Source organism: Aotus nancymaae, unplaced genomic scaffold, assembly GCF_030222135.1.
Source record: "Aotus nancymaae isolate 86718 unplaced genomic scaffold, 86718_ANA_hifiasm-v0.15.2.pri h1tg000012l, whole genome shotgun sequence".
Taxonomy (NCBI): domain Eukaryota; kingdom Metazoa; phylum Chordata; class Mammalia; order Primates; family Aotidae; genus Aotus; species Aotus nancymaae.
In genome coordinates this window covers 43,432,362-43,455,491 of record NW_026988423.1, presented here as the reverse complement: position 1 = coordinate 43,455,491, position 23,130 = coordinate 43,432,362, and the positions used below count along the sequence as shown (strand labels likewise).

Here is a 23,130-nt window from a genome sequence, read left to right as displayed (position 1 = left end):
TCTATTAAAACCGTGCAAAAAATGACTTAATCTGTGTTTATATACAAAAACAGAGGTGGCAGGTTCTAGGGTTTCAGCTGCACAAATACCGGGTGGGATTTAGGAAGTGAATTGAGGTGTTGTCATGTGGGGCTGCTGCTCAGGTTGCAGTAGCTCAAACATCCCTAAGAACCACCAGTGACCTCCAGTCACAGTGATAGCCACACACTCCCACAAATGTCCGGCACTTCCCATAGGGAGTGGTACCCTCTTATGACAGCTGTCTATTACGTGACTGACCTATTTCTCTCTCTCTCTTTTTTGGCACTGAAAAACAACTTGAAAAAGACTGTTTCTGTTTTGGAAGACACGTGTGAAGGTTTGCAGTCCTGTGCTTTTCTTGTTAGGTTTGTTCCAGGTGTTACGGTTTTTCTTATATGAAGAGGATTCTTTCTAAACGTAATCTTCTGACTGTTGCTGGTGTATCGAAAAGCTGAGGTTGTTTGTGGTTTCTCTTTATTGGATATCTCATTGCGCTCTTATTAGTGCTAATATTTTCTCAGCTGGTTGCCTCTGTTTTCCAGCTAGGTAATTACGTTTTTTGCAAATAGTTTTTCTTCTTTCTTTTGTTGTATAATATTTGCTGTTGGTTTTCAGTTTAGATCGTAGGAATAATTTGTTTCTTGAAGGTTTGGTCAACATTGTCTGTAACACAGGTACCCTTTGGAGGGGAGGTGAAGGTTTAGATTATTGAATGCTTTTTCATTTTATTTTGATGATCTGGTTGGGTTTTCCTTTTTAAGTCAATTTTAGCAATTTATATTTTTTTATAAAATCCATTTTATTTTCAAACTTACTACACATTTACACATATATTTTCTTATTTTTTATGCGTACACCACACCCCTCCAGTTCTCTGTCTATCCAGTTCTCACTCCTCCTGAGCCCCCAGGCCACTGTTACTGGTTTCTTGAGTATTCTTCCATGGCTTCTTTTTTTATTGAAACAGAGCCTTGCTCAGTCACTCAGGCTTGAGTGTAATAGTGCAATCTCAGCTTACTGCAACCTCCGCCTGCCAGGTTCAAGCAATTCTGTCTCAGCTTCCCGAGTAGCTGGGATTATAGGCGGGCACCACCACACCTGGCTAATTTTTGTATTTAGTAGAGACAGGTTTTAACCAAGTTGGCCTTGAATTTTTTTCCAACCTCAAGTGATGATCCACCTGCCTTGGCCTCCCAAAGTGCTGGGATTATAGGCGTGGGCCGCTGCGCCCAGCCACATAGCTTCTTTGTAGGTAAAATAAAATGAATATATATTATTTCCCTCTGTTTTCCTCAAAAGATAGTAAATGCTATACATTTTCCATTCGGCATTCCTTTTTACAGCTGCAAGATGTTCCATTGTGTGGATCTGCAAATATATGTGACTAGTCTCCCAATGCTTACATTTGGGTGCTTTCCAAACTTGGTATCAAAGCATGGTATTGTTTCATTATGTCTGTACACAAAATCCTTACATATCACACCAAGGGAATGCCATTTGTTATTTTGCTGAATGTTGCCAAGTTGTCCTCCACGGAGGTTGTAGAGTTTGCATTCTACTAGTAAAGTACAAAAAATGGGTCCACGTTCCCCAGGGAACTCACATCAAACCTGTATCAAATTCAAGCCAGTTTTTCCTAATCTCTTAAAGTTTATTGTTTAAGTTTATTGAGGTACAATTTACATGTGATAAATTCATCCTTTTTACCATAAAGTACGCAGTGTAATTTGAATTTGCATGTCTTTTAGTGTAAGCATGATGAACTATTTTTATAATCACAGAGATTTTTAAACCCCAAAATATAATGAATACAACATTTAAGTAAGACCACTCAATTTGTACATTCTTATTTCTTTCAAATTCAGCAAATTTCACTCTTTCTTCTTTTTTCTTTTTTTTTTCCGGATGGAGTGTTGCTCTGGCCAGGCTGCTCTCATTCTTTCTTTTATCCTTTGGCAAATTCAGAGTATGTGGTGCAATACCAACTGATTTCTTAAAATGTGTTCTTGCCAACTTTAGAGAAGTACAGTAAGACAAATTGACTGTCAAGATGGAAAGCTTAACTGGGAAGATACATTTATTGAATAATTGAAAGGAAGAGGAAATGCATTACCAATTATCCACAAAAATGCCTGACGCCTAATCTGTGCTTCAAGAGACTTCTGTAAATGGGGAGTCATAAAACTGTTTCAGCCCCCAAAGTTCTTACCAGCCCAAACACATCAGTACTTTGTTTATAGGTTGCAGTGCCAGAGCACTGACGGACTGTTTGCTTTCAGGGCTGGCTGAAGTGCAGTGTTACAGCAACTCTTTGTAGTGCTATTAACGCTCTACACTTTTAAGTCTGGTGTACTTAAATATTTTAACTGAATCCTGGATTTATCACTACCTGCTTTGCTTCGGGACTTTTGCTTTTGTTTTTTTTGAGACTGAGTCTCCCTCTGTCGCCCAGGCTGGAGTGCAGTGGCACAATCTTGGTTCACTGCAGTCTCCGCCTCCCAGGTTCAAGTGCTTCTCCTGCCTCAGCCTCCTGAGTAGCTGGGATTACAGGCATGCACCACCACGCCCAGCTAATTTTTGTATTTTTAGTAGAGACAGATTTCACCATGTTGGTCAGGCTGGTCTCGAACACCTGACCTCGTGATCCACCTGTGTTGGCTTCCCAAAGTGGGGACTTTTGCTTTTTAGGAGGCAGCATAGTATAGATTTCAGAAAAGGCAGTTGGTGTTGGCAGAGTTGGGACTGGAACTCAAGCCTTCTGGTTTACGAAACAGGGACATGACTTCCAGCAAGCAAGTTCCCTCACTTCTCTGGGCTTATTCCTTATCTAGGCAGAGAGTCTTGGATTAGATCCTGCTGCCGGAAATGATCCAAGCTTCAGCAGCCTCAGCCTTACCTAGGAGATCCTCAGAAAGGCAGAATCTAGAGCCCCATCCCAGAGCTGTGGAACCTAGATGGGAATTCGAATCAGATGTTCAGGTGATTTGAGCATGCATTGAAGTTGGAGGAGTGCCGTACAGACTTGCAGCGTTCACTGGAGAGGTTTGGGTCTTCCCTGCATCTCTGGTGGCTTGTTGGAGATGGTGGTGACTGCTACAGCCCTGCACCACTCCTCATATTCTAGCTGTGCTAGGTTGAGATTGAGACAGGAGGCAACAGAGGAGACAGGAAAGTCAACTCCAGTGGCTTTTCCAGGGCCTTGGGAAGCAAGCCCAAGGATGCCATCTGCAAGCTTGGCTGTGTTGTCCAAATTCTTGAGGCTCATTCAAGAACAAGGAGGTAAACAGAGTCAAGCTGGATATCTACAGTACTTCTCTATGTGTCTCTGATGTGCCTCCTTACTAGCATAAGTAAGTGCAAATGATATCCTCTGAATGGTGTCCTTTGGAAAAGGAAGCTTTCTTTTATTTGAGGAAGCCTGCGACAGTGATTTTTGGAGGGAATTTGAATGTATACTTACAAGATAGGAAGTAGTTATTGATTTCTTCAACACTTCAATCTGGAGAGACCAGAGTAATACAAAAAAGATTTTTTAAAAGTGTTCCTGCCATTTTATCGAGCAGAAAAATCCTAAATTAGCTGTAGCGGGAGTAGAGTCCCTGCTCATGCACATAGAACTTGTTGCTGGGTGAAACCCCTCCTCTGTTTTGTGCTCTTAGGATTTCTGGGCTGTTGTTACTTTCTGTCCCAGACCTAACAGGCCTGCATCATATGTATGTAGCATGTGATTTTTCGGTGCATTTGATAATAGCTTGCTATGGGAAAATCTTGTGAAAGAAAAATCTGGGACATTGTGTGAAGACACATTGAGAGACACAGAGCCAGGTCTCTAACTGTGACATCTCTGAATAAAGGGCCTTCCTTTCTCATGGGATCCGGGGAAGGGCTTGGTGTGTTCCTTCAGCCCTGAAGTTAGAAATGAAGGTTTTGAGAAGCCTTTCAACTTCAGCTTTATCCTAAGCCAAAATCTTCCCAGAAAGGTTGGTAAGACAGCACTGGACAGAAATGTGTGTGAAAAGCCCAGAGTTACATTGAATCAGGGCTTTACCAAGTGCTTTGTCTTTTCCTCCCTCTGAAGCATGTGAAGAATGCAGCTTTCTTCCCATTTCGTTGGTGTTATTGTTCAGGCTGTTTGGAGAGACTTGAAAATAGCCAAGTTACTGTTTGTTAGCCAAAAATGTGCCTTGTTTATAAACCCGAGTTTTGTTTCTGCTTTTGTGCATGTTATTGGTTTGATCTGTGTTACCAAAAGAACATTGAAAATAATGAATTGCTTTGATGCGAATTCCAAGGAATAATGACAAACAAGTGTGTTTATACAACAGTTCATAAACAGAAATATGTAAGCTGGGCACAGTGGCAGGCACCTCTAACGCCTGCCACTGCCCAGGAGGCTGAGGCAGGAGGATCACTTGAGCCTAGGAGTTCGGAGCTGTAGTGTGCTGTGATCACACCGTGAGTACCCAGTGCAGGCCAGACTAAACAACTTGGGGAGACCGCACCCTCAAACAAAACCCAGAAAACCCCGGAAATACATAGAACCAACAAGAACACTGCATACTTTTCACGTTTGATACCATGAGGTAAGAAAAGAAAGTTCACGCCCAGCATAGTTCATTTAAGAATGCCTGAAAAACACCTTCATTTCAAAGGATATTATAATCTATTATTTTTCTGTTTCAAAACTGTGTAGTAATAAAAGGATGCATCTTTTTGGCACAAAAATGTGGGAAGGATAAATTTCCCCCAGTTGTATACAAAAGTACTTACCAAATGGGGCCATTGTTTTCTATTTAATGCCATATTGGTCTTTCATTATTCTGCTCTGAGATTTTTGTGGAGTTTGGCTTATGGGGTACTCAAATGAGCCATTCTACTAAATGTGGACCTTAGACCTTTCGAGCTTTGGAGGAAGCACATCCTTTACATCCATACGGAAGCACCTGTTTTCTGTATTTCTTTTACGGTTGTAGAATTTCACTTAAATTTAATATCCAAGCTTAGTCTCAATGTCCAGCACCCCTTCAACTTAGTTGGGTGGGGACCCCCACGTGGTCCAAGGGGACTTCCTTTAAAGCTCTAGCAAATGTAGTCGAGAGGAAACTTTATTTCAGTTCCCGTTTGCACCTTTGATCTCAGATGGTGCTGGGATCAGGCGATGGGCATTGGGCGACCTGCCTTTTGACTTGGAAGTTGAGCACTTGCTAAACAAAAAATTATCTGTAAATGTCAAGTGTGTCCCTTTGGTCAAAGTGGCAAGTGAAGAGGAAGGGAAGGCCAAGAAAAAACATCCGTGTGATGGTAAATAATGTTTGACTCATTTGCTATTGAAAACACTTCTCTTTTGTATATTCAACAAATGTATTTGTTTTAAAAGGGAAAAATCAGCTTGTCAACTATTGTTTCTTAATTGTAATGCTATGAAAGACTTTCTGGAGATTAAAGAAAACATTCATTTTCAGAATGTAGTTTAAGCTGCATTTTTTTCTTTTTCTTTCTTTTCTTTCTTTTTTTGGCAGAGTCTTGCTCTGCCGCCCAGGCTGGAGTGCAGTGGTGCAATATCAGCTCACTGCAACCTCCACCTCCCAGGTTCAAGCAATTCTCCTGCCTCAGCCTCCCAAGTAGCTAGAACTATAGGCACCTGCCACCACACCCAGCTAATTTTTGTATTCTTAGTAGAGACAAGGTTTCACTGTATTGGCCAGGCTGCTCTCGAACTCCTGACCTTGTGATTTGTCTGCCTCAGCCTCTCAAAGTGCTGGGACTACAGGCATGAGCCACCACATCTGGCACTTTTTTTCTTTTATAGAGACAGAGTATCACCATGTTGCCCGGGGTGCTTTTGATCTCTTGGGCTCCAGCAATGCTCCCACCTGCCTTCCGAGTAGCTGGGACTATAGCACACAGCACCACACCCGGCTCATTGTTAATTTTTTTTGTAGAGACAGGGTCTTGCTATGTTGCCCAGACTGATCTTGAACTCCTGGGCTCAAGCAGTCCTCCCAGCTCAGCCTCTCAAGGTGTTGGGGTTACAGCTGTGAGCCCCCATGCCTGGCCCTAGGCTTCTTTCTTGAATGCAGTCTCCTCTGGCCGGCTGGCCTTTTCTCTCCCCTCCCACACCCCCGGGTGCACTGCTGCCCATGGGCAAAGGCTGTTCCCTCATCTTTCTCCATCCACCATTGACCCCATTTGCTATGGGCTCATGTGCCTGCAGCGGGTGGAGACAAGGACCCAAGCCAGGAAGGTTGGTTCCAGGTCCTGCTGCTGGGGCTGTGTGATAGCCGTGGAGTTTGCTCTCCCTCCTTACCCCACACTCACGTGTCGCCTGTGGTTTTGTCTTTGCTCTCTCCCATGCAGATCCAGAGTTAGGTGTTGGCACGCTACCAGAACATGACAGCCAGGATGCAGGGCCGATTGTCCCCAAGATATCGGGTTTAGAGAGAAGCCAGGAGAAGAGCCAGGACTGTTGCAAAGAGCCCATCTTTGAGCCTGTGGTGCTTAAAGGCCCCTGCCCTCAGGTCGCACAGCCGATAACCCAGCCCCAGAAGGAGCCTCAACTCCGAGCTCCTTCTCCGGACCCTGACCTGGTGCAGCGCACAGAGGCCCCGCCTCAGCCCCCACCTCCAAGTACACAGCCACCGCAGGCCCCGGAGGCCCAGCTCCAGCCCGCCCCGCAGCCTCAGGTGCAGAGGCTATCCAGGCCACATTCCCCCACCCAGCTGCTCCATCAGAACCTCCCACCTGTGCAGGCCCACCCCTCCGCTCAGAGCCTCTCCCAGCCATTGTCAGCCTACAACAGCAGTAGCTTAAGCCTCAACAGTTTAAGGTGAGCGGCCAGTCTTTGGCCTGACTTTTGCCGTCTCCCTGGGGATCAGGCGGGTGGGAGTGGGAGAGGGACCCCCAGGGAGACTGCAGCGTCCTTGTTGGAAACATCATCCTTTTCTCTGAGACTGGAGACAGGGAAGGGGGCCGTTGGGTGAGTGAGACTCAGGTCTCTTGGGAAAAGACAGGTTTGAATAGGTGGATGGTGAGGACATTGTAAAGAAGTAACTCAGGAGAGGGAAGGTGGAAGGAGAGGAAGGCTTGGAAGGCCGTGGGCCAGGGAACCCCGCACAGTGGGAGGCTGGGGGTCGAAGCCTGGGGCACATCAGAGGCTGCAGAGTGTGAGCAGATCCTTTGAAGGGAGGCTCTTTGCCTCTGATGGAAGAAATGTTAAAGAAAACTCCGTCTCCCTGCAGTCCCAAATGCAGGAAGATTGAGACCCAATGAGTATTCCAGTTTCAGGGTTTTTTTTTTTTCATTGTGATTTACTTTCTCCTATGTGGGTCAGAGAAGTAGGGAAGAAAGAAAACAGGCTGCATTTAGAGAAAGTGAGAAATTTCTGCTTGGAAATCCGGGCTCTCCTCTTGTTTTTGCCAAGTTACAAAGAAACTTCTAAAAAGTAGCACAGAGGAACACAGTAAAGAAAAGAGAGGCAGAAACCCAGTGTGTAGCGCCAAGTAGCGCCGGCCCTTGGTGCCCGGGGCTATAACTCTAACCCGGCACAGCTCCCGAGGCTGTGTGTCCTTGTTACCGTTTTCCTTTTGAAAACCTGGTGGCTTTCGTGGTTCCGGCCCTTGCTTTTTTCTAAGAAGGGAAGACGCGGTCTTTGGGAGGCAGGTTTCTTCCCCAGGGAGCCAGGCCCGGCCTCTGACCCCTCGGCCGTTTCTGTGGCCTCCAGACCATAAAGGTGACTTGAGAACCTGGATTTCACCTCTTCTTCGTGTTTCCTCATTGAAGAGGTAACAAGACAGGTGGGGTGAACTCAGATCATCGTTTTTCTATTCCTTTTTGTTAACTGTTGCTTTATAGGAGATGTAGCTAGTGGAGGATGGAAGGCTGGGGGTTTCCTTAGGGCAGAGATGAGAATCTGGCCACAGGAAGGAGAGAGGCCCTGAGGTTTAGGCAGAATGAGCTGTCACGACACCAAGATGCCCCGCAGCCCTGAAGCAGCAGTTTCCTCTGCCTGCAGGAAGTTTGCAGGAGTTGTGATTTCAGAGTGTGTGTGCATACGAGGAGGGTGTAAAGAGGACGGGGCGGGAGAGACTGTGTTGAGGGTTTAGGGGAGGGAGATAGGATTCTTTTAAAGAGAATACATTGCTTACCTTTTTTTGTTTTTCCTTTTTTTCTTGCTCTGATAGCAGTAGCAGAAGCAGCACTCCAGCGAAGACTCAGCCTGCCCCTCCTCACATCTCCCACCACCCCTCTGCCTCCCCGTTCCCCCTCTCCCTGCCCAATCACAGCCCCCTGCACAGCTTCACGCCCACCCTCCAGCCCCCCGCACACTCACATCACCCCAATATGTTTGCCCCTCCCACTGCTCTGCCTCCTCCACCACCACTGACATCAGGAAGTCTGCAGGTGCCGGGACACCCGGCCGGGAGCACTTACTCAGGTAGGATGGGGGAACCGGGGCTCTTGACCCCCACACGCACCGCCCCTCACAGGTGGCCTCACCCTACCCAAGTTGTCCCGATGGCAAGGTTGCATTTGCCTACAGTTTTCTCCTTCCTTGTAATCTTCTTCAGACACTCTCTGGCCTGAGGTCCAGCAGAAATACCTATCATCACCCTACTAAGCTAACTCAGCCCCTGTGAATCAGACTCTGCCCGAAAAGCGTGGGTTTGTTTGGAGACATTTGGGGTCATTTCCAGCTCAATTCAGCCACTGAGTAGTCAGACCCAGGTAGTGTGTGTCCTGTCCCCTGGGTTCCCCTGAGAGCGATGGAAGCTTCCCTAAGCTCGTGTCTGTTTCGCTCCAGGATCTTAGATTGTGTCCTGGTTTAAGGGGTTTCTTTTCACTGGCCAGGGCCTTCTCCTGCCTCCTTGGGAGAGGACACACTTTGTGACAATATATCCCAGAATTTTAAGGGCAGACGTCATGGTAGACATGGGATCCTTTCTCCTCACCTGTGTTAATCAGGTCAAGTGTCCCAGTTTGGGGACTAATACAGAGAGCCATATAGCAGTAATTGACACTTGAAGAGGGCATGCCAGCCCTGCCATGTAAGCAGCTGACATTATTAGTGTGCTGTCACTGTTCCCAAGCACTTAAATGTGCAAACTGCTTTAGCCCTCAAAAACCCACGAGTTAGGCAATGTTATTGTCCCCCTCTTAGAGATGGGGAAACTGGCCCTCAGATGGGTTATTTGCCAGGCCCAGGGTTACTCAGCTGGTGGTGACAGCTGGAATGGGACTCTGGCGTTTGGCCTGGAGTCTGTTCACCACGTCGATAGACTGTCTGCCTGTCCCTGGGAGCTGGGAGACCAGGTAGAGAACAGGGAGACTGGATGCCACCGGGCCTTGGGCTCCTGGGCTTTGTCGATTGCCCCCTTTGATCTCAGGGCCCAGCCGCACCCTGTCACCCCTGCCACTGTGTCATCAGCCCCGTATCCCTGCACAGGAAGGCACTCCAATGTCCTGTTCTGAAGGAAAAGGTGCCATCATCTCCCTCTTCTTCTATTCCAGAGCAAGACATCTTGCGACAGGAGCTGAACACTCGTTTTCTGGCCTCTCAGAGTGCTGACCGCGGGGCTTCCCTGGGCCCTCCGCCCTACCTGCGGACCGAGTTCCATCAGCACCAGCACCAGCACCAGCACACGCACCAGCACACGCACCAGCACACCTTCACGCCGTTCCCCCACGCCATCCCGCCCACCGCCATCATGCCGACGCCAGCACCTCCCATGGTGCGTACCCCAGGCAGAAATGTGAGGATAAGTAGAGCACGACTCTTTTCATTATGCAGCACGTGGGGCTGGGCTGGGCAGCGGGGCCACCGGAGATCGGATGGGCAGTGCCGGCCATTGGCTGGAGAGAAGGGAATGTGTCCTAGTGCCCTGCCTCAGGCAGCTCTGACCTCAGGGGCCTAAAGTAGGAACTTCTTCTAGGCAGTTGTCTCCAGCACTGTGGATGCCCTCAAAACAGTCATGTCGAGCATTGACGGCTAACTTCTTAAAGGGTTGTTTTGTTTTCTTGAGCATCCTGGGGACCGTCAGCAGACAGAAAATGCACCTGCTCGTGCTCTGCACCAAGTGCTAGCACATAAGCGCTTGCAGGGTCGTGGGGGTGAAGAAGAGAGAAGAGAAGGGAGAGACACCTCTGTTGGCAGGCAGGGACTGCACTGGGTGCCACTTGCTCGTCCCGATGGTTTCCCTAGGCCTGCTTTGTTGGAGGTGTTCTAGTTCTTGTATTTCCTAAGACAAGCCCCTAATCTGGTATTGTGCTCTGTCAGCAAGTGTTCAGGGTTCCCTGCAGGGAGAAACCACTGGCCATGACATGGTCTTGGTCTTACCTGGGGGCTACCTCATGTCCGGAACCAGTTGGGAATTTTTTTTTTAAAGTTAATAACCATAATTGATAGTGCTGTATTAGAATGCTAAATATTGTGAGATAGAGTCCTTTTTCCAACAGTGAGGATTAGAGTCATTCTTTACTTATTCAATTTTTAGTATTGCAGGAAATACTAGATTTTAAGGCCATTACTACAGGCATTGTGAGAATAAACTGCATGATTTTAAAAGGAGTCCACTTCACCCAACTTTGCTTCCTCTCCTTCCTCTCCCTCCCCCATCTTGTTCAACTGACTTTTTTAAAGTTTGTTTTATACATTTTATTTCAAGGAATATTAGCAATGAGGCCTTGTGACCAAAAATATTTTTTTAATAGCAAATCCTGTATCTTTTTTGGATGAACTATGCTTCTCAACAATTAGATTTTGAAGAGCCTGAGATTTTGAGAAAGTTTTCTGCTGGCCTGTGTGAGCTGTTTCAGAAATAAATTTAACCAAGGGTAGTTATAGCATCAATATGATGACATTATTGAGAGGGGACAATAGTATGCTCTCTTTCTGTTCACATGAAAGGCTGTCTGGCCTATCCCAGATCACCTGGTGTTTGGGTTTAATACATTTCAGAAGACAGCTGCATGTACAGTTTTTCTGTCAAAGTAAAGATAAAAATAGGGGGAATTCACTGGATAAATCAGACCACGGATGCTCACGTCTGTCTGATTTATCTGGATAAGAGTCTGTTTTCTCCCGTTCAGATGTTTGGTTAGTGCCAATATGTAGGAAGAAAGGCATCCTGGTGTGTGCAGAACCCAAACGTACCGCATGGCTTTTCACTTCATTCTTCCATTTCTCTTGCTTTCTTGTCAGGGAGACTTAGGAGCGCAGAATGGTTTCATGTGTAATGAGGTTATTGAGTCTGATGACAGCTTAATGACAGGGAAGCTTTGTAGGGCCACCTCCACTGTAGCAGTGAAAAAAAAATGCAGATTAAGTAACTAGCTTTTGCTTTGATCCCTTTACAGTTTGACAAATACCCTACAAAAGTTGACCCCTTCTACCGGCACAGTGTGAGTTTCATTACCATGCTACACGTTGAATGTAACTGCTTTGCCATTTGTGCTCTTGCCACAGATCAGTCAATGACTAGCAGCCTTCCTTAATCATCTTTGCAAGAGATCCCATTGCTCCTCGCCACTTTGGATGCTTGCTTTTGTGGTGTTTTGCTTTTGGTAAAGATGCAGTATCATCTTCTGAATCAAAAGATCATAAGCACTCCGAAGGCCTGAAAGCCGAGCTGCACTTTAGTGGAGTCAGGCATCTGTCCTGCAAAGTGAGGTGTCTGCAGCGGAGTCGTTAGAGTTCCAGGAGAGTCTGAAATCTCAGCATTTCAGTCGTCAGTGAATTACTTCCTCCAAACAGAAAGTCCCTTGTCTTTTTGACTCATGACTCTTTAACAAGTAGATTTTCATTTGCTCTAGACTAAATGTAGAATCCTCTTCCACGTGGCTGGTATTGTTCTGTTGAGTTTGTTACAATGGAAAGTAAAAATATCACTTAGAAGAGAAACTCCCAAAATTGAAATGAGTGATATTTTTCTCTTTAAACTCATTCTCCTTTATTTAAAAAACAAAACAAAACTTGTTTAATGCAATTCTAAGAGCACGTTCTGGAACTTCAATTGATAACACCCTAAGTTAATGTTCAGTTAACCTGTAAGAAAAGAGCCTCTTTTTATTCAATGATCTTGAATATTTCCATGATATTTTGATGATGGGGTGAATACTGCATCATTTTTATCTGAAAATTTGCAAGTTTCTTTGCCAGTGATTTTTTTAAAAAATGAAACCAGAAAAAAGAGAAGGTTAACATTGCTTGTAGCCGTGTTGATTCACCGTACTCAACTGTTCTTGCTTTGATTTGTAGATAGTGTTATCTTATCATTTGAGTAGAAGTGCTACTTTAATAGATCAGCAAAGACTGAATTCATTCATACTCTGAACCAGATAATTAGAAACCGTGTTAGTCAAGAGTATAGCTGAGAAGTCAAGACTGGAAAATATTAGAAATCAATTGAGAATTATGTACTCCAGAGGCATTTAGAAATAAGATGAAAGACCTCTTCAAAAAAAAAAATTAGAAAAGTATGTTTGAGTGATGACTCCTTTCCCTCCCTCCCAACATGGTCCCCCCACGTTCTGCTCAGTACTGGGATACAAAAACATATTTCACGGGGACACGCAAAACCCAGTAGACCTATGGGTTTCCTCTTTGGGCCTGGCCCATGGATGTCACCATTCTGCCCTTAGTCTATACTTTGCTGATTTAAAGTAAGGACGAGCTAACAAAATAATTTATATAGAAAGTTTAGTGTGCTCAACAAGTGGCTCAGATTTACTTTGTAGGACCCACTGTGGTGCCTTCTGATACGCATATTCTACCGTCCTAGACTGAAGATGGAGAATAAGCCTGAAGGCCTGAATTTTTGGAAGGTGTATGTATGTATTCTTACTTAGGTGCTTCAGGTTTTTAGGCAGGGAGAGGAATAGTCGGCTCTGTTTCTGCTCTAAGAGGTCAGTAATGAACTAAAGCAAAAAGAAAGTGGTAAGAACGTCCAGTGTTTAAATTGTAAACGTGAAAGGGAAAATGCCCATCTGAAGGTAGAGTACTAGAAATGTGAGTGTGTTTTACTGTGGCATGTATTGAATTACTCAGCTTTATTCAGTGTACTGTGGGAGAGTTATTTCATATTAGGAGTTATAGTGGGTAATATATGAAGTACTTAGCCTCCCCTGCTTTGGGGATTAGAACATTATAAGGGGAATTAAGATGCAATGCACTCAAGTATTTGAAACACAATTTTAGACTTAAAAGTAGTTTTAAATGAGGGCACTTGGCTTGCAATCACTGTTTAAGTGGATTTAGTTCAATATCAATTAGTCTGAAAAACTTTGCTGCATCATTGAAGGGAGCAAAATGAAATAAAGACCAATAGAAAAAGGACGTGCTCTGAAAACGGGATTGCGAAATGTGAATTTCAGTCATTACCAAAAATAGCTAATACAAATCCTTTATTAAGAAGAGCTTTAATTACTGTGTTTTTCAGATAATAAACAACCACGAGGGTGGAGCATGACTTAAAATATTTGTATGGTGGCCTGATGACAGTAGATAGAACCAGACCAATAGGACCTCAAAAAGACTAACTTTTTAGAAGGAAAGATGTGTTTGCATTGTCTTCAGATTGTCTCTATTTCTTTCCACATTCGTGTCCTTTTATAGGCTATTGATTTAGGAAAACTCATAGTCTTCATTCAGAATCATTCTTTTCCCATCATAAAGTGGACTCCTACATGAGGGCTTGGCTTGAGTGTCCTCCAAAGAGCTTGTTCATTTAATAGCAGATACCATTCAGAAGTGGCCATAGAAATTCAGACTTCATACGTTAATATGGAAGTGCTTTGAGTACCTGAGACTTAAGAGCAAATGAAAGCTCGATAGTAATCTTCCAGACTCGGGTGATGTCTGTGCAATGAGAATCCATCTTCTAGACAAATTGCCAGCTCCACTTAAAGTATACATCGACTCATTTTACCCTTTCACAAATATTTGTCATGATTTTAGATGAGAGAATTTCATTGTCCTCTGGAACTGCCACTTCTACAACCTAATGAAGCAAGGATTCTGAATATGTTCTCATTTCCTCAAACTATTAAAAATCTAAAAGTACTAATTGAGTTTTAATGGTATAAAATCCCGGCACTCATGAAGACTTCTTTTTCTTCCTTTTTTTTTTTTTTTCTTTTTTCTGTCTCCTTCCCCCCGCCACCCCACCCCATTAACTTGTAATTTTTGAGCATCTTATTTGGCTCAGGATCCCTCCTGTTTTTGAAATGCATTAAAGTCTCCAATCATTTAGGACCTCTATCCAAAATTAATAATTAGAAAAGCTCCCTTTCTAATGATGCCCTCATCCGGGACGTCATTTGCTGGCTGATTGATTCTGAACTACTTTTAACTTTTTCAGTTACACATTCATGGCACATCTGTGTGATCATTTCATCATGGCTTCTTGACTAATAGCATCAAACTGAGATTACTTGGCTTGCTCATGTCAATGTCTTTCTATGGGAAGGGAATTTGAATATGTCACTTGCCTCCTACTAAAATCTTTTTTTCCCCCTCTCCGTCTTTGGCCACAGCTCTTCCATTCCTACCCTCCTGCAGTGTCGGGCATCCCCCCTATGATCCCACCCACTGGCCCTTTTGGTTCACTACAAGGAGCATTTCAGCCGAAGGTAAGAAACCTCACAGTGAAAACACACAGGCATGTGTCTAAGTGGCGTCCCGGGCCAGGCGTGCAGGAAGTTCTGCGTCCTCTTGCCTGCGCAGTGACGAATCAGTGAGGTCCTAAGTGACCACTGGGATTAGAGTGAGCCTATTTTTTTCTGAGTCCGTCTAGTTTTAAACGGCTGTGAAAATTTAATTTTCAAACTGTACTACCCACGTAATCTCAGTTAAGCTAAGATTTCTTGTGCTCTTTAAAATATACATAATACTTACTTTTTTTTTTTACTACCAATGTCGTGAACATAACTTCTGGTCAGGAATTCTATGAAATGTCAGACACATGTGCACCAAGTTATTCTTCAGATATATGTAATTAGTAAAGACACAAAGCTGAGTCCTTACTGATTTTAGTAGAAGTGGGGATAAAGGTTCCAAAACTAAAATTGTATCCTATGAATTCTTCTCCTCATTCTCCCTCATTTCCCTCACCAGCCCCATCAGCAGCAAACAGGGTCTGCCCGCAAGTGAGGGGGAGGGGTCGCCTGCCGTTTTGGTCCTCCGTTCTTTCTCCCTCTCTCTCTCAGCCATCCCGCCCCTGCCGTGGTTACACTGGCCAAGACTTTGTCATCAGTTACTAACATCCTAGTGTGAAATGAACCTTTTATCCTTTATAATAGCTAAATTCCATTCTACCTAGTCAGTGATAATGCCGTTGAGCGCTGGCTACAGCTATCTCTAAAGGTCAATATTGAAGAGTCATTCTCGAAGCACTATCTTTTTAAATATACTTACAACTCCTATTTTACTTTCATACAAAAATGAAAGAGTTGTACTTCCATGTGAGTGACCATTTGCAAAGTTGAAGATATTTTGCTGCGTGTTATTTGAGTTTTCTGTTTTCTTTCCCCCGCATCTCATTCTTAAGGTAAAACACAGTTTTGGGCCAGAGTCTTCCAGGATAAGCACATAACTGCATTTCCAAAGACATGTTGCATTAAAACTAAAGACAGGAGAAGAATTAAAAGGCATGAGAGGTGGGGTAACCCCCCTTCAGAATCACCTGCATTGAATCGCACTGAATGCAGTTCATCTATTGAATTTGCCTGCACTGAATTGCACCCTATGCAAGGTTACAGATACATAGGGCCTTTATGACAGCCTCGTTAAACACCTCCTATCCAGAGATAAAATGACTCCCAGTCTGCACTTTACTGGTCCCTCAGACCCTGGTCTGTCCCCTCTAGGTTGCACCAAATCTCTGGTGCCTCCCCAGACAGACTGGTAGGTCATTTAATAAATTAGACCATTTCCCTCACTCACAATTATCCAATCACACAGAAAACTACATCTGGGCAAGAAAGTGCCTCTCCTGGTGTTGAAATAGGCCTTTCCAGGCCATCGTCCTGATTGAATATGTAGATTGCAGTTCATTAGTGGAGTTCTTCATATGTATGCAAATCAGGCTGTTAACAACTCCAGCTTAATTGTTAGTTGTACTGCAGCTGATTGCTTTTCTTTCTTTCATTCTCTTTTTCCCCCTTCTCCCTGTCGTCAAGCCTCATGCCTAAATCTGAGCTCCTTTTCCCCACTAGCTTAACTTCCTGGTGTGGGGGGTGTTCATGGAAGTTGTGGTTTCTTCAATAAAATAACTGGTGGTGTCTCCTGAATCCTTTCCCACTAGAAAGTAGTGACTGTGCCCAAAGTCGGCTTTTTATTGTTGCAAATTCAAAGGACCGAAGCTCACAGATAAGGTTAATGTTATTAGTAATACTTGCGAATGGTGAGAATAGGTAAGACAAAGCGAAATTGCTTTAGAAATCATCGAGGAGCAGATCCGCGAGGTCCTTAAGTTAGGTTCTCTCGTCCCATTCCCATTCCCACCACTGCTAATGAGTAATTACTGAGTGTAATTCCTTGTTATTGTCTACCAGTTAAAATGGAGAGCTTAATGTCTGTAAAATACTGTGTGATTCTGATGAGAAACACCTGATACTGCCAATTATAATGTTCACTTAAGCATTTCTTAGAATATATGGTGATGAAGCAAAAAAAACCGACGACAGTCACTGCCATGGGTTCCTTCAGAAGGAGAGGAGTTCCAGGGCAGCGTTTACATTTGTTGCTTCCCTTTTTCGGTCCTGTGCCTTTTATTGCAGTGAAATGTGCTGGGGACCTCTCTGCTTTTAGATGCCATTACTGGAGAGAGCAAGCTGTGGTCAGGCCCCCTTGAGAAACAGCCTGTGTGCTCCCTGAGAAAAATGAACTTGCATTTCAGAAACAAACAAACAAATGAAGTTTGGCTGGTCTCATTTAGAAGGAGAGAAGGATCTTGCTTGTGTGTCACCTCTTCTGTGCTTCCTAAGCTGTGCTCTAATTAATTTGTAGACATCCAACCCTATCGATGTCGCTGCTCGGCCTGGGACAGTCCCACACACTTTACTCCAAAAGGACCCGAGGGTACGTGCAAAGTCAGGCTTGGTCTCAGGTAACACGGGGCGGGGGGTGTGTCTGCACGGGCCAGCCAGCCCAGGGCTCCCACCTTCCTTAGCTCCTTTGAGAGAGCTATTATGTCAGCTGTTCTTCTATTTGGTGGAGGGAAATGCCAGTTACTCTTAAAAAGCACAGTCTTTCCTGCTCAATGCGGGCATATGACACAAAGAGACGGACTTGCCAATGGGAGAAAAGAGGAATGACTTATGGTCCCAGCCCAGATATTGGACACTGTTAGCTTGTATGGTTTTTACTTAACCAAACTTCTCTGTCTCCTTAAATTTTCTCACATGAATGAGGTAGCTGTGGAATGTTTTGAATGCGAAAGCACTAAAGCACTAAGCGCTTTTCCTGAAAGTCAGGCTACACATCCTCCCCCTTGCCTGGGGTCAGGAAGTTATTGTACTGCACGGCTCTTTGGCCCTGTATTTTTAATGTGCTAGGGATCCTTTTGTACTCTAGAGCTAAATAAAATATCCATTATGCTTTGGTTATGTTGTTTATTCATAATTTATTACCACTGCTACTTCCAAAAAAGGAATTTGAAGTTACACAATAGATATTTTTGCCTCATTGTTATTTATAGTCATCTTTATACTAAATATGAAAAAATAATTATCTTTAACAATATTGTCTTTTTACCTACATAAGGGCAGTCAGAAATTGATAACCAGAGTTAGATAGAAGTTTAAAATGACTCAACTATGTAAGTATGTTATGATGTGTAGTGAACTTCTTGAAAATGTCTAATAGCTATAAATAATGTAAAGTCATCAATTTAAGGGTATTGGTAAAGATAGCCTAATCCTACTGTGTGGATGGAAAGGACACCTCTCCCCAGATACCAGTTAGTATAAAGCTTTAAAAGCCTGGGGTCTGAAGTTCATTCTTCCTCAGACCTACCTGGTGTGGTTTGGCGCTTAAGACAGTGAAACTCCTGGTATGTGATGTGAGCAAATCGTGGTGCCAGAGGGCACATTGCTATTGATTAAACTTGTAAAGGGGCTTGTCAGTGTAGATGTACCAAGGCTTGTGAAGTGGGGGAGGGGACGCTTGGCACTTTTGATAGTGTGAAAATGGGTTAATTATTCTGTAAAAGGGCTTCATTTAAAAGTAAAATTCTAACATTTTAATTTCCCCTCCTAATGAAGCACTACAAATTTGTTAATTAGAGCAATTGTTTGAGTGACAGGCATGTAACCAAGTTGTCATTTTCTCTTCACAGTTGACAGATCCTTTCAGACCTATGTTAAGGGTAAGAAAGCTTCTTATAGAACTGTTTTGCAACCTCTGTTTGACTCCCTGTGAGTTAAAAATACAAGTCTATTACAAGGAAATAAACCATAGAAGAGTTGGAATAAGACATCGGAATGACAGTGATTGGGTTTTTCAGGTAGTGTGATTGAAAATGGCCTAAACTGTTTTGCTTTCACGGTTGGCGGAAGCCAGGCCATTGGCTTATCTACCAAATTCAGCTGAGTCAGATCTCTTGTTAGCAGTTCTGGTAAAAGGTTTGACTAGTTGGAACTTAAGGGGAAAAGACTTCAGCTATAGACTGAAGTTAGTCTCTCTTGCACTTAGAAAGTACGTATCTGGGTCTATTTATTTTGGCTGGCGGCTCCCTTTTTTTGCACTAAGTGACATTGACTTGTCATAGCCTTTTGACCTCTTTTTAAGGTGCAGGAAGGAGATACTATAAGCATTTGGTTTCTTAACATCTTGCTTAAAGCAAATTGTTCTCGAGGTCTGGAGAGTGGCCAGTGCGATGACCTCTAAATGAATGCCGACTTACCTGGGGGTTGTAAGACAGACATGGTGAATTGTTGGACAGAAGATGGATAGACCGCAGATTTCTTGCTATACTTAACTCATTTCTAGGGCATATAATCAGAAAATTTGATTTCTCCAGGGGAAAAAGGAGAATTGTGTCATCACTTAGGTGAGGCAGTATATTATTTGTGATTTCAAACTACGCATCATTTCATTGCAAGAGAACTGACCCAGACTTGCATTTAAGTATATGTTTCAGTGACAGCTCCTTACTGTAGAAACTAGAATCTTCTGTTCTTTGCCGCTGTAGGATGAGGCTGTGTTTCTTCTCATCTATCCAGTAGTTACTGAGCACGTACTCCGAGCTTATGGGTAGATTACTTAGTGGAAATGAAGTAAGGAGGTGGTCCCTGCCTGCTGACTGGTAGAAGAGAATACACTCACAGCACTCCACTGCTTATAAAGCAAGACATGAAAATAATTGGAGAGATATGGATTCAAATTCAACCCCAGAGGGTGGAGGAGGGACTAGAGATCTGTGGAAGCCTTAGAGAATAGGAAGGAAGGAATTCTTCTTGTTTCTTTTTTCTTTAATCTTAAGAACCATCCCCACCAACTTGAATGGGTAGTTGACTCTTAGCATTTATGGTCACTGGGCTTCAATCAAAATGTGGTGTATTTCTTTGTACTACTTTGGGGGTTCAAATAAAAACCACAGTCTTGGGGGAGGTTAGGACAGACTCTGTACCCTCTTATTTTGAGTTGACTCACAGACATTCACTAATGAGCTCTTCGGAACAGCTGATTTGCATTATAGCATGGCAGCATTTGTTAAGTAGGGCTCCCGCTCTACCAGCTCTGCCAGCTGGCATCAGAAAAGAAAGAGAAAAGACAGAGTGTGGGATTCAGGCTTTTGCCATCTTGTCCTTGGTAACCGGGGAGGTCCTTGTCAATGTGGTTTTCTGAGTAGCAGCCCTCGTCGGGAGAGAGGGGGAGCTGGCTGTGACTCCCTTGTGACTGGGCTGGAGAGCTGCTGATGGAAGGCACTTGGAGAGTACAAAGCACTCTTGTTTCATGGAAAAAAAAAAAAGCCTCTGCAGCCAAAATCTGCTGAAAGCTTTGGGGAAATTGAAGGTGGTTTTCTCTGAAATGTCGTCCTCCTAACCACGTTGCTCTTTCTTGTTCCAGAAACCAGGGAAGTGGTGTGCTATGCATGTTCACATCGCCTGGCAGATTTACCATCACCAACAGAAAGTCAAGGTCAGTCCAACCTGGCATAGGGAAGAATGGGATGGGAATGTGAGTGTGTGACCTACTCAGGAGAACCTGCTTAAGGAGGCATTTAAAACAGGTTCTAAAGACCCATAGTCAGGAAGGATCAAGCCCCTCTTGGAAAAGCTACTCAGAAGTCTTACCTTTTATTTATTTTTTTCCTAGAGTCAGGATCTCAACTCTGTTTGCCAGGCTAAAGTACAAGGGCAGAATCATAGCTCATTGAAGTCTTGAACTCCAGGGCTCACATGATCTTCCCTCCTCAGTCTCCCAAGCAGCTGGGACTTCAGGCATATACCACCATGCTTGGCTAATTTTTTTTTTTTGAGATGGAGTCTCGCTCTGTCACTCAGACTGGAGTGCACTGACGTGATCTCCGCTCACAGCAACCTCCGCCTCCCAGGTTCGAGCAGTTCTCTGCCTCAGTCTCCCAATTAGCTGGGATTACAGGTGCCCACCACCACGCCCGGCTAATTTTTATGTTTTTAGTAGGGACAAGGTTTCACCATCTTGGCCAGACTGGTCTTGAACTCCTAATCTCATGATCCACCCGCCTCAGCCTCCCAAATTGCTAGGATTACGGGCATGAACCACCGCGCCCAGCCTTCTTGCTTATTTTTGTAGAGATGATCCCACTGTGTTGCCTATGCTGGTCTCAAACTTCTGGCCCCAAGCAGTTCTCCCATCTCAGCCTCCCAAGTAGCTGGGATTACAGTGCAAGCCACAGCAGCCCAAGAGATGAGTCCAAGAGATCTGGACAGTAGCCAGGCCCGTGGCTCACACCTCTGATCCAAGCACTTTGGGAAGCCTAGCTAAGCACTTCGGATTGCTTCAACCCAGGAGTTCGGAAATCATACTGTTTATTAGGGAAACCACAAGTGAAATTACAAAACAAAAACAAACTGATAATGCCCTGGTGTTTTGTTCCCCCCTTTTTATAATTTTGTCATTTTATTGATCCAAAGGGCTTGAATATGGATTAAGTGGTAAAATAAAGCTTTTGGAAATAAAATTATAGTGACCAAGAATAAGAATTCAGAAAATACTTTGCATCTGGAAAGAGCTACAAATGAATGTTGGTTTTGGGTTTTTGCAAAAATGGCGACTGGTGCATTCTTTTCATTTTCTGGCTTTGGGAAAATGGTAGCATCATGCACGCCCTACATGAAGACGTTGCTCCCGCACTGTCACTGGTCCTCCTGCTGGTCAGTGCTGGGGGCTGGAATACCGTCAGTACTGGCAGGAGCCACGTTCTGGCCAGTTACCTTGCTGTCCAAAGATGATTTTTCTTTTTTGCCTGTATTTTCATCATAGGGATGAATATCTTCTATGATTTGCTAGAGCCTTTATGACTCAGTAGGAAAGAGCTCAAGGACTTCCGCAAGTGACTAGATACAGGATCAGCGCTTGACTTAGGGAACGAAGTGACTAACAAGTCCATATTTTACAGTCTGGGTATTTACAGGCTGTGTGATGATGCCGGCCTAAACGGGAGCAGACAAGCAATCCAATAAGCTTCACTTAGTCCATTTCTTCATGAACAAGCTTTTAGTCCTAATGGCATTTGGGAGCTCTCATGAAAGAAATACAGGAGACCAATGAGCCAGGAGGTAGAGCTCTTCATCCAGAAGAGAAATATTTTTAAAAGGGTTACATGATTTTTAAAATAAAACAACCCAAGTCCCATCCACTCGAGAAGCTGAGGCAGGAGCATCCCTTGAGCCTTGGAGTTTGAGTCCAGCCTGGGTAACATAGCAAGATCCCATCTCTTAAAAAAAAAAAAAAGAGTAAAAAAATAAAACCACCTAGTTAAAAGTTAAGCAACAAACCTCAGTAAATGAGGTCACTAAAGATATTTTGCTTTGATTGCCAAATACCTCCTCTTTCTTATAATATGCTATCAGTGAGTTTGGCTCACTTGTACTTTATCGTTAGGGGAAGTTTAATGGGAAGCCTTGTGGTCTGTCTTAGAAAATGTGTGTGCTCTGAAGAGCTAACTAGATTTTGATGAGTTCAATTCACTTTTTGTTCCGGTTGATGTGGTTAGTGGAACGGTAGGTAAAGCACATCTTCCTTGTAACTTCTGTTGAAAGCGATGAGGGATGCTGCACGTGCCACTTGAGCAACTTCTTTCCCGTCAGAGTGTCCCCAGTGACTTAAACTTTCATTATCCCAATTCAATTAGAAAGACCTCTTGAACATGAGATAACTTCGTTCATCTTCCCTTTTCAGCAAACTGCTTGTAATCCCCAAGCTCTATTTTGCTTCATGGCCCTAAGTTGTGGTTAATGGAACTGCGCTATGTACCATGCAATATTAGCACTAAATAATTTGGCCACCAAATTAAAGGAGGTACTCAAAAGATTTTTATAGATTCATAGTGAATTAGAAGCTTGGTTTTGAGGCTTGGCTATTACTTGATAGTGGGACTTTCATTATAGCATTCCCTGTAGATTTGAGCAGAAACTGCATCTTCCCTTTCTCTGTAACGTTCATTTACGCATTCTTTTAGTCACTCACCCGGTATTTACTGAAAGAGCCTACGCCTGCAAGTTCCTTACTGTGCTGGGCTGGGGGCATGCATCCTTCCTGGCATCTAGTTGAGTAGAGTTCAATAATGAGCATGCGTATAAAAAGTGAGGATAGTGCATGTGCCCTCTTACTGGGTATCACTTCCAGCTAGAGGTGCACGGGTAGGTTTCGCTTTCAGTGGAGGTGATGGCTGAGTGGGACATTGCCTTCAGCAGTAAGGGAATACCAGACTCCCCTGTCTCAGACCCTCACGCCGTGCTCTGTCAATATAGATGCCCCCTCATGGGGCTTTGCTGTTGTACAGCAGGGCAAGGATCCCTCAGCACATGAGGGAGATTTAGCTGAGGCTAGAATGGGGCTAAAGGGGCTGAGAGCACCAGATGATTTCAAGAGACAGGAAGAGTGGCCAGGCATGGTGGCTCACGCCT

The 23,130-nt window shown here is 44.1% G+C and overlaps 1 protein-coding gene across 4 annotated transcripts in view; it reads left to right on the top strand.

Annotated features, from left to right (window-relative positions):
- The window catches only part of AUTS2 (activator of transcription and developmental regulator AUTS2), a 1,219,271-nt gene that overhangs the window by 1,183,332 nt on the left and 12,809 nt on the right, over positions 1 to 23,130 (top strand). For 2 of the 4 annotated variants that reach the window (XM_064375624.1, XM_064375626.1), the window contains 8 exons: positions 6,379 to 6,847; positions 8,202 to 8,455; positions 9,529 to 9,770; positions 11,374 to 11,418; positions 14,551 to 14,646; positions 17,024 to 17,095; positions 18,354 to 18,383; positions 20,087 to 20,158. In XM_064375624.1, the coding sequence (XP_064231694.1) occupies positions 6,379 to 6,847; positions 8,202 to 8,455; positions 9,529 to 9,770; positions 11,374 to 11,418; positions 14,551 to 14,646; positions 17,024 to 17,095; positions 18,354 to 18,383; positions 20,087 to 20,158 (1,280 nt within the window). The remainder of the gene's footprint in view (positions 1 to 6,378; positions 6,848 to 8,201; positions 8,456 to 9,528; positions 9,771 to 11,373; positions 11,419 to 14,550; positions 14,647 to 17,023; positions 17,096 to 18,353; positions 18,384 to 20,086; positions 20,159 to 23,130) is intronic. The other 2 variants (XM_012449080.3, XM_064375625.1) reach the window with 2 other exon arrangements.